This window comes from Ptychodera flava, chromosome 14 (genome assembly GCF_041260155.1).
Source record: "Ptychodera flava strain L36383 chromosome 14, AS_Pfla_20210202, whole genome shotgun sequence".
Lineage (NCBI taxonomy): Eukaryota > Metazoa > Hemichordata > Enteropneusta > Ptychoderidae > Ptychodera > Ptychodera flava.
The window spans coordinates 27,586,285-27,598,430 of NC_091941.1; the positions used below are offsets into that span (position 1 = coordinate 27,586,285).

General features: G+C 35.1%; 1 protein-coding gene across 1 annotated transcript; it reads right to left on the reverse strand.

The window, feature by feature from the left end:
• Positions 1 to 3,529: 3,529 nt before the first annotated feature.
• LOC139149988 (protein dpy-30 homolog) lies at positions 3,530 to 7,932 on the reverse strand. The gene is made up of 4 exons (XM_070722124.1): positions 7,819 to 7,932; positions 6,129 to 6,193; positions 4,757 to 4,950; positions 3,530 to 4,070 (listed from the first exon to the last, which is right to left on the reverse strand). The coding sequence occupies exons 1-4, from the start codon at positions 7,892 to 7,894 to the stop codon at positions 3,998 to 4,000; spliced, it is 408 nt and encodes a 135-aa protein (XP_070578225.1). The 5' UTR covers positions 7,895 to 7,932; the 3' UTR covers positions 3,530 to 3,997.
• Positions 7,933 to 12,146: the final 4,214 nt, after the last annotated feature.

Consider the following 12,146-nt stretch of genomic DNA (forward strand, 5'->3'; position numbering starts at 1 on the left):
TTTTGTGCACTGGAAACCTAACCATGGTTTGCTCAGATTTGTCAGTAAAAAGTAATACATGCACACAAATATTGTAATATCAGTGTACATGATTTTGCCCAATGTATGTTTTGTTCAAATTTTTATCGGGAATATACATTTTACCCAACATATTTCTACTGTGTTGTAAACTTTGTTTTCTTCCCTTACCCATTGTGAATGCCATGTGTGAAGGTCCCTGCCTTTTCATATCTCAAAAGTAGAAACTCGCCATTTTAGGAAATTGGGAAATTAAGAATTATTTACAAAACTTTCATTTAAGAAGCTATTTAGGAAAGGTGCTTCTGACACTAAATTTATAATGTTATTTGAAATTTTAGAGCTGTATTTAGGTCAGTTTAGGATTTTTTATTGACTGCATGTGGTTGTTTCAGTCAGTTCATAGAAGAATCAAAATGATTAGCAGCATTTTGAAAATTGAAATCAACAGATCAGTAGAATTGTATTTTACTGGGCAAACAACATTGTATTTATATTCCTATAATGTAAATGGGGGTAATTTACAGTAACTGTAACTAATATTTTATGATCACAAAATAAAAAAAGAATTGTTTCTTGTTATTGCCTTTTTCCAAAAAATAGGGTAGTAATGCATATTTTTTAACTTTTTTAGTCATGGTTAGTCAATTTACTATCCAAACATTTAGTGAACTGTAAATTTTCATGCGTTGCATTTGAATTCTTGTTATTTGAATACTAGGAGAAGAGATAAATTGTATAAAGCACCCATCTTGTTACCCCTTCGTTTTCTTCATTGTTATCTTTGCTCCACAGTAACAGAATAAACAGGTTGATTTGCAAAAGCGATGTGTGCGCTGACCAGAAACAACTCTTTTTTATTGGCCTAATTGCACACCTGATTTTAATAATCACTTTTAAAAATTACGGCAGAAATGGCAGTCTCCTTTATCATGTCAGTTATGTTGTGTAGAAAAATGTAAAATATGAATCTCACAGTCACGCCAGCTCTCTAAATACTCTAATCTTTGTGCAATTAATGACGGTTCCAAGATGTAGCTGTGAACAAAGTTAACTGAAAACACAAAAGCTGCTTTTTTAATTGTTGGACAGAAAGAGCACCACTCCTTGATTTACAGGTATTAATATTATCAAAGATCTTGGAATTATTTCTTAATACATCTAATTTAATACTAAAAGATACATGATAGATCTATGATTGATCATATTTTACGACATTTATTCTGATATTGTTTATACATTTAATTGTAAAATAGCGTTTCTACAATATATCAGTTTAGCTTATTTTTTTGTCAATTATAAGATGGTATAAGAGTGAGTTTGCAACTATCACTGTTCATCTGTATTCCATTTTTTCAGACAGCCACCAACAGCTGTCATGTTGTCATGAATAAAGTTTAACTTTTGGTGAACAGTCTCTGCAGAGTGGCTGACTCACTATGGTGCATCTTGAACTTCTCTCTGTTGCAATCACTTTTCCACATGTCTAAGAAATGGTCGTGTGATTGAAAATCATTATTGAAAACACAGTCAGATCGATAACTAAAGGAGTATGGGTCTGTCTTTGTAATACAATGATCTGTCAGTTGTTGAGATATGAGTGAGCACACCCTGCTACACATGTGGTGCTGGTGTGATTTTGTGTGTCAGTGCGCATTTGACTTTATAAAGAATTTCAGTATTGGAAAGAGATACAGCTCTTGTTGACTGAAGTCGCATGGAAGGACGACCTTACAGTGAAAAGAGTTTTTGTGCCACATGATTGAGTTGAACACTGATGCTGTCACGGCTGTGAATATTATATGATACAATTCATTCACAATGTAATACCCTGTTCAGTAATAATTGGCACATTTATAGTGACAGCATTTGAAAACTGACATTATTCACCTCCTGAGTTAGAAATCAAAACCTTAAGTTCATTAAAAATTGTATGTCATTGCATATTGATTAAAAATTCTATGTTTGTAAAGTGAATAGTTACATGAAAGAAGATTCTTACAGTTGTGCATTGACTTTTGAGCACATATGGCAGGGACATGCTGTGGAAAATTGTGCAAATTTGAGGCTTTCTCCATTGAGCTTTGCAAGGGGGGTCATGTTGGCATACCAGTAGGGTGTGACAGTCAAATATGAGCCCTTATTGGTGAAATTGCTAATTTCATGACAAAATTTCTATAACGTAAGCTACTGATGATGATAGTCAATGTTTTAAGGAAGTAGAAAGACATTTGGGTGGGCAAATACCTTGTGCTGAAATTCATCAGGAAAAGATACACAAAACGATCCATCAGCAGACCGCAGCATAGTTTAATTTTCATATTTCACTGCTGTTTCCATTAATATTCAATACCACATATTTTATGTAGTTTATTCATGAAATCATCATTTTTACTTCCAGACAGTCTATGGAAATTTAAGACCTGGCTCAATGCAGAATGAAAATAATGGTTCTGTGAGGGTAAACTATAAAAAAATTTCTTGTTCCCATGATGGTATTAATAGAAAGATGAAAATTTTCAAACCTTTTGAAGTACTTTTTTGTTGTTGTTTCTATACCAATTACTGAAAACAGCAGTCCGGGCCAATCGCATTGGCCGGTTGAAGGAAATCCCAATGTTCACATCCCTATGTTGAAGAGGTGCCCACCAGTGCACATAGTGTGAAACTTTTAATGCTATTGTTACCAATGATAGTCCTCACCAGCTCTGGGGCTTCTCACAGTGATCATACAGCCCCAAAAACAGAATTTGCACTCCATACTCTGTACAACATGCATTTTCTACAATGTGTCAGGAAATGTATAACACTTGCCTATCAGCTTGTGTTATATATCCTGAATTGTACGAAAAGCTCATACGGGTATATACCTGCCTGCAGCGGGAACTATTGCTTAAATTAGGTTAGAGCTTACAGGAAAATACCTGCAAATGTAGTAACACGTACTAGTATAGGGAGGTGGTTTCTGTGAGGGGTTCTCGCACTGAAGAAGGGGGTAAACAGAAATGTGCCACTCAAGTGAGTAGTTTTACATCACCAGGCAAGCATTGAAGAGGGTGGCAATTTTCATTTCTGGTTTAGCTGTAGATCATGCGAGGTGTTATTTTCCTTCGTTCACATGCAAGTAACACAGAATACAGCTACTATAGAAACAGTCTTTAAATTCCACAAATTAAGTTCAGAAAAAAGTGCCTTGTCAGCAAAAGCAATGAACACCCCTACCAAAATAATGTTGAATACAGCATCAACATCCTATGGGCGCGCTTGGTCGTTTTCAAATTACACAATTTACATCAAGAAAGGTATTTTTCATAGTGCGGGCATGTACAACAGGAACTCTGAATATGACCAAAAGAAAATTTAGCATTTCCCTAAATATGGTAAAGGTTCTTTGACATTTTGCTGTGAACATGATCAGTCTTAATTGCCAGGTGTCGGCAGGGGACAAGTGGATTACCAGAAGTAGACAGAATACCAGAGGGTTTATAGCAGAGTAATCCACAAAAACAGATTTACAGCATTAGTAATAAAATTTTTATTCTACAAATTAAATCCCTTGGCTACACTAGAAATACATAGTGTTTTGAAGTTTCCCCAAACACATACAGTGATCACTATCTTCAGGTCAGAACACAAAAAAAACGCACATAAACAAAATATATGCAATAACAGTCCAATGACTAGATCTTTGATCACATTCATTGGTCTCTTTGCATTAAGGAAACATTCTACGATGCTGATATGATGTGAAGCTTAATATAAATACATAAAAAGACATTCCTTTCATCTGACGAAATTGAATCTCACAATGATATAGTTATTTAATTGTCTATGTATTCTGAGTGCTTTGGTCAGCTGCTGGCCAGCATGGCGGTCCAACCTAACATTCAGGTATCTGTACCGACAATTTTGAGAAGATAATGAAGGTGAGTGAATCATAGGTGTGTGATGCTCCTTCATAACATTACGTTGATACTCTCTAATTCTTGCCTTCAAACTGGTCTTTGTTTTTCAGAAGATACGCAGCCAAGAATTCAATTGGATTGGGAGGTCTGAAAGAAAAAAACAATGTTTCAAATTGTGATTTCATTTTCAAACATCTGCACTGCTACTGGATAGAAGACAATGTACATGGTAAAAATTGTGAACATGTATGACTATTGTAAATCAGTGCAAGCTATTCTTTGTATTCTGCAGCATGGTACTTCGATAATATGACTATGGCAAACTCGCTGAAAAAGCCATTTTCTCTATTACAAAGAACTGAAACCAAGTATTCACAGAACACATTAAACTGACATCCATAATATCTAATTTATCAGTTATATTTAAAAGGCAGATAGAAAAGAAGTTTTTCACAAACTCTCTGAATGGAGGTCTCGATGCAATTTATGTTGTTGATAGGAGCATGATGGACAAAAAAGTAATGTACAGAAAATCTAAACCTGTCCATAGTATCCGATCTTGGCAGAGGCATGGTAATAACATGTAGGTGACATGAAAACTACGTTGGCAAATTTGTCAGATACCAGAAATGTGTACCGAATTATATAAAACTTCTTACTTCTTGTGTTGTGAAACATTCATCAGAATAGAAATGTTTTACAAGAACAAACTTTCACTTGAAAGGATCCACGTAAATCAACTGTAGAATTTCAATGTCCACTTCAAATCCAGAAATGAAATCATCAATGAAACTCTTACTCATATTGTAGTGAGTCATATGTATGTGCCTTACCTCTCTTTTGCTAATGTTGACATTGCTTGTAATAAAATGGGTACAACCGTTTGGTCTAAATAAGCCCTTGTCGGTAATGACTGAAGATCAACCTTAGGTCTGGCTGTTTTCTCTGCTTCTGTTTTCTCATTTGCTATAATCTTTTGTACATTTTCTGTCAAGCCGTGTTCTGCATGAGGATTTTCTGGTTTTTGCTGTAATCAAAGTCAGAAAAAAATCCTTCAGTTTTTCATAAGTCTGTTTACCTGGTCTCAAATACAGTTGTAGAAAGACAGAATACAAACTTTTTATAGTATGGCAAAATTATTCAGAGTAATTTAATAAGCCCTAAACACATATGACCACTCATTCACACACACAATGCACACATAATTCACTTTTCCTGCTGACTTGAGTCAGTTTTCTGGTGCTTTCCGGATAAGTTTCTTTCAGAAAAATCTGATAAACAACATGTCCTTTTAACTGTGAAAAAATTGCGAAATTTTCTTATTTGGTAGAATGCACTTCGGGAACAGATATATGGACTTTCAAACTTTTAGAATAAGTTTTGGTCTACCACTTGTGGATACTCATTTTGAATAGCATGGAGTAAATAAAGTTCTTTTTGTGAAAATCAAACATTTACTTTTTCCCATAGAGTTACCACAGGGAGGGTGACCATTTTTAGTCAGCAAGTATTCGGTAATTTGTTTATCTAGTGCCAAATTCTGCATGCTGACCCCTGATTTTACCCTTGATTTCGAAAGGGCATGGTTTAAAGCACTGTTTATTTTTAAAGTTTCCAAATGGAAGTTTGAGCAAAGGGTTTAAATGTTTCAAGTTTGAGGCATGTATTGCCCTTATAAACTTGACAGTTTTGACAGTTATGTTAATTGACTGATGATCCATGGATGAAGTTGGAGTGTTAGAAATGTTGGCAGAAATTTCAGCCCTTGAACAACACAAAAAAGTAATCTCTGCATCTATAAACTGCATATTTTTTGTAAACTAACTTACACGGTTCATCAATCTCAATTTCACCATAAAATTTTAACCAGAAAATTTGAGGCAGTGTTAAACATAATGCTTGTTGATGTCATATCATAGTGGTGACATTTGAACCCTTTATCTAAGAATGCTATTCAGTGCATGGCCTTTGCTTTCAAATGTCTTCTTAAATATACATGAGAAATTAGTCACTGCATGAATCATGTATGGACAGTTACGCATGATTGATATTCGTATTTTCATTGCATAAGCTGCCTAACACAATGTCCTTCCACACACATTCCACAAAAAGAAAAGACATTCAAATTATAATATGCCATGCTGGGACGGTGCTATATGGTACACTACATCATAGGGAAATGTTCCTTGGCAGTCTTTACATTACCTCAGTGGGTTCTGGTGGCGCTGATAAATTTGATTCACTTGGTGGAGCAGCTGGTTGTTCTGTAACTGAAATGTACATCAAAATCATCTAAATCAGTGACTCATGAATTGTTTGGGACAATGCAGGTTACCAGAATGTAATTGCCGTCACCTTGTAAAATATTTTAGCCATAATGGTCCCACTTGCAGGCCCATGAATAAATATGACATTTAAAGCTAAATGTGATGGTATTAATTTAAGTTAAATATTAATGATTATAAGGTACTATTCGATATATATGAAGATGATATATTTTGTGAAAATAAAATACTTCCTCAAACATTCCAATTTTCTGGAATTGTTGATTAAAACATTCATACAGATTTATGAATGAAATCATTCAATTTTTCTCTAATTCAGCAATTTAAAATTACAAGGGTTTCAGGCAAAATTGAAAATGTGTCAATGGCCAGTAGAGGTCTTTGTGTAACCAATGCTAGCAAATGAAATCATAAAAAGTTGATGAAAGATAAAAATGGTACTGTGGTCTAACACAAGCTGTTAAAGGATCACCAGTCCTGTCAGGTACAATTTGTCATTTGAGGTGATATGTTTAGCTGGATGATTGCTATTTCACGGACACTATGAGCGATTTAAGATGGAGAAAAGTGCCAGGTTGGAAAAGCTGAGAAAAGTGACCTAACATGACTTGCACATTGAATACAGTAAAAACTCTTCACATAGCTAGGCTTCTACTGAAAATAGAGTGTGGTGATGTGCACATGCATCAATGTTCATAATCATATCAAAATGCTGACTCAGTCAATCATAGAGTCAGGCTGTAGGATCTCAAAAGTTGGAAAGGAAAATTGCAGGATGGTTCGAAAAGGATAAGAAATAATTGCTGACATAGTAATTTTTACAACACCAGAGCCCGAATTATTACGTCTACTGGTGTGACCCTGAAAACAGTGTTGGCGCTATCTAATAGCGGGAATGAATGTTGGCGAATAAAACGTAAAGTCGATGTGAATACACTATAAATCAGAGTGTTACTGTTACCTTCAATACTCGATTGTCAGACTGCTGCAATGTTACGAAGCGATCACAGCGTCTCATAGTATTAAAGTAAGGTTTAGAACAGTTGAAATTATAGCCTTATTTTCAACTTGATATGGATAAAACCATAGATGTAGACTCTTTTTTCACAACCATGATAAAACTAAGTAAGGGAACTTTAAAAATAGTAGTGGCACACAACACACTGCGATCTTACATGTAATTTTGAGCGAACATGGGCAAAAAAAAAACAAAAATGGGTGCGATTTGAGAACACGGTTGATCTAAAACTCTTTAATGGAGAGCTACGAAAACTTGCGTTGGTAGTAAGTACTAGAAAACTTAACACGAAACACTGCTGCAAAGTACCGTGCCATCGCTACATCAACGTACATGTGTAATTGTACACACAAATGAGCTATGTACACTGTACATACACACAACACTGAACTGAGCGGATAGCAATCACGTAGTGTTGTCATTGAACTGTGATGCAGATTTACGATTGCATTATTGACGATATCTAAGATTTTCGAGCACCGATTTGCAGCAACGATGTTTAAAAATAAGAAAAGAAAACCTGTAAAATCGCTCGTACCGATATATTTAATTTTTAGTCATTATGACATGAGTGCATATTTCCGTGTCTTACCTTCCGCCATGTTGTTGTCAACGTAAATCACATGATTAGAAACGGCCAATAGATATACTGCGTCAAGTCTCGTCATTCACGTGATTTACTTTTCGCGGGTACACAAAGGTATTTAGCGCACTCGCGATGAGCCTTCATACTATGCTGTGTTTTACTAGCAGTCATGGAAGAACATATACGTGCACTTACGTAGCAGCTGTAATACATGTAATTGTAGCTAACGGGCCGTGCGCCTCCTTTTTTGTCATGGTGGCTATGTAGAGTCGGTGCTACAGTCAATACGACAGAGGATTAGTACATGTCTTCGACATTATGCTCGGAATACTCTCCCACTCAGGTGTGTTGAGGTTTGAAGACGTACTTACGTAATACCTAGATATCAACAATTTTAGGGGAGAACCATTTGATTCCGGGGGGGGGGTATGCCAGCAATGTTTTCCCACTGTGACAAATATTCAAACATACGGTTCATTATGTCAGTGGTTCTGATAAAATAACTTGTAGTGTTCTGTGTAAGTAGCAACAAACAATAGTTTGCAATAAACACTTTTGCTATAATTTAAACTTTCTGTACAAGAGACAACTTGTAAAAATTTAATCCTGAGCTTACCGATCTGGGGAGTGCTGTACTCCTATGGCTGTTATAATACTGGATTAATACCAGGAGCCAGAAGAAAATATCTTGAAAGTGTAGTGTGATAAATTTCAATATGTGATAGCATCTATTACAGACTGCTGTAAAGCCACAAACTGTTCAGTAGATTGACTGTGACTGTAATCCACAGCTAGGCTAGCACTGTGGCAGAAGTAAAAGTGGTGGTGTGGTTGACTCACTCAATACTTGTCTAGCTTTTTTCATCAGTAGAGTCAGCTCATTACTCAGAGTTCTCATTGAAGGCGTCGTTTTGTTGTTAACAGAGGTATTTAAAAATTAATGGTAAATGTTTTGTATTTTCCATATGGGAAATACTTGTTTTTCTAACAACAAACATAGAGTAATATTTTGCTTTTAAAGATGCAGTTCGACTCCATCCCTGGTTCTGGTATTAGTGGCTGTTTACTGATTGTGTCCAGGGTCTGTCATTGCAACAAAAACTTGCCAAAAATTGTAAAGAAGAACAATGGATATCAGACAATCAGTGTAAGCTATGTGGACAAGCTCAATTTAGTATTCTAGCGTGTTTCAGGGTGCATGGGAGAGACTGCAGCAGAAGCACAATTAGTTACTTTTCATTTTTCATAACATCTTTCATTTTTGGCATGCCCTTCAGCCTTTTTCATGATATCTATATTCGACTCCATCCCTGGTTCTGGTATTAGTGGCTGTTTACTGATTGCGTCCAGGGTCTGTCATTGCAACAACCAGATATGAACTGAAAATGCTCACGTGTTTCATTATATATTGCAGTTGTGTAAAATTGAACCTTTGCCACATGTTTACAACTTCATTGAAAGTATTATGATCAACATAATGAACAATAATCACTGCCGATTAGGTCATGAAGTATACAAATATGTAATAAGCTGAAATAAAAATATTAAAGTTCTTTGACTGCTGTCATTGTATCTCCACTTTATATAGCAAGTGTAATTACCATTGGCCAAGTCCTTCAAGCCATATATGCCGAGCTGTGAAAGCTCATTAGACATGCAAATTATAAATGAGCTGACATGAAAATGTGAAATGACTTTTGATATTGTTTTACCCGTTATAATCATCAATGTACACAGCATGTTTTGCCAACTTGATCAAGTAAATCCCAGTATATATCCCCAATTAGAAAATATCATTGAAAATGAAAATTAGGAATTGGCTGAAGAAAAAATGCTTAATGACTTTCAATAATGTTGTATCATAGTATCTTTAACTTTGGTCCAGTCAATTCAGATATATATCCCTAATTAGCAAAGTTCATTAAATATGTAAATTAGGAATTGGCAGAAGGAAAAATGTTTACTAACTTACAATAATATTGTATTATAGTGTCTTTAATGTACATAGCAAGTTTCATTAATTTTGATCAAGTCAATTCAGATATATATCCCTAATTATGAAAAGTCATTTAATATGCAAATTAGGAATTGTCTGAAGAGAAAATGCTAAATGACTTTCAATAATATTGTATCATAGTATCTTCAATACATGTAGCAAGTTTGGTCAATTTTTATCGTGTCAAATCAGATATATATCCCTAATTAGGAAAGTTCATTAAATATGCAAATTAGGAATTACCTGAAGAGAAAATGCTAAATGACTTTCAATAATATTGTATCATAGTATCTTCAATACATGTAGCAAGTTTGGTCAATTTTATCGTGTCAAATCAGATATATATCCCTAATTAGGAAAGTTCATTAAATATGCAAATTAGGAATTACCTGAGAGAAAATGCTAAATGACTTTCAATAATATTGTATCATAGTATCTTCAATACATGTAGCAAGTTTGGTCAATTTTTATCGTGTCAAATTGGATATATATCCCTAATTAGGAAAGTTCATTAAATATGCAAATTAGCAACTATCTTCACGTCACCCCTTAATGGTTCCCACTGCTGATATATCTTGGTGTGATCAACATTTGTAGCAAATCTCATCAAATTGTGTGCAGTTGTTTTAATGTATATCTGTTTTCTCTAAAATCATTAATTATGCAAATTAACAAAAAGTATGCAAGCCACGCCCACCAAAACCTTTTCAGTTCTAGCCATTTGAATTCTGAAGATGTCTACCAAATTTGACTGAAATACGTTCAGCCGTTTTTGAGATAATGGCGATACAGACACACGGACACACACACAGACACACACACACACACACACACACACACAGATATGGCTAAACCATATGCTCACGTGTGTGAACACGTGAGCAAAAAACTTGCCAAAAATTGTAAAGAAGAACAATGGATATCAGACAATCAGTGTAAGCTATGTGGACAAGCTCAATTTAGTATTCTAGCGTGTTTCAGGGTGCATGGGAGAGACTGCAGCAGAAGCACAATTAAATCTCACTGCTACATATAGGTTTGTTAAATTGAAAAAAAGGGGTACATTTACCGGTACTATAAAACAACAGAAAAGGTATTAGTTAAAATAATAATCATAACAGTGTTAAGATCGGGGAAAAGATAATCAAATAAGATATCATGAAAAAGGCTAAAGGGCATGCCAAAAATGAAAGATGTTATGAAAAATGAAAAGTAACAACTGAAAGTAACTATTGGTGCAGTTTTTTTCACTTGTTTGCTTTGATCTTTTTTAGGGTGGGGATTTGGCTGAGCGGTGTTTACTGTCGTGTCTTCGCTATGGGACAGGCACCATACATTATGAGTTCGAATCTGATCAAAAACCTACAGATTTATTTTTTTTGCCACCCTTGGCAGGATTTTTTCAAAGGCAGCGTCTGATATTTTCCCCCAAATCTTCCAGACCCCACCCCAATATCAAATGGTCCATCGTTCTACTTCCATGGTGGTATAAACAAGATTATCCTTTCATGTTGCCTCAAAGCATTCCCTGTTGCTATAGGAGTCAATTTAATGAATACACAATAAATAAATATGTATGCATTTAATTTATCCTATGCTGTTGAGCACTTACGAGTGAAAATACACTTTTATTTATAATAGTTCTATCAACATGCATTTCCAAGGAGTCTTGTTGTACCTGTTTTGAATTTGCTGTATTTCAATTAAGCTGAAAATACCTGTCAGTGTCTGAGTACATTTGTCTTGTCTAGGGATTCTCTTCTGAAATCTTCTCATGTAATGATTTCAATCAATCAAGACAAACTCTACAACCTCAAGGTGAGCTTTGAAGCAGTACCAACCATTGGCAGATTTGAAACAAATGATTGGGTGGGAGCTGTATATCCAAGCAGTGTATGTATGTCAGCTGATCTAGATGAGTGTTGCAGTATAAATGTGTGTGAAGATATGTAATTTTGCAGTGATCAAGGATACAGTGACAAAATATTTCACCATCTGCAGTATGAATGTCCCCTCTACTGATTGAAGACATTGCCTATACCAGTACTATGATATGTAGATTAAATTGCATTTCAGTTTGCAAAGAAAGTCAGAAAAAATTCAAACTCCTTCAACTTTGAGAATAGCTTGTCACACTGAGCCAGAATCCATAGCGACATCTCATTGCTGGTTACTCATCATGATATCCTTACTTCCAGTGAGTTAAGCAGACTGACTGTATGAGAATTGAAAGGTGTTGCTAATGTTCAATTTGTTCATGAACATTACTATGAGATGATTCTCTCCTCTGTATTTATTTATTAATCTGATTTCAGGTACAAACAAACTGTGTGAACCA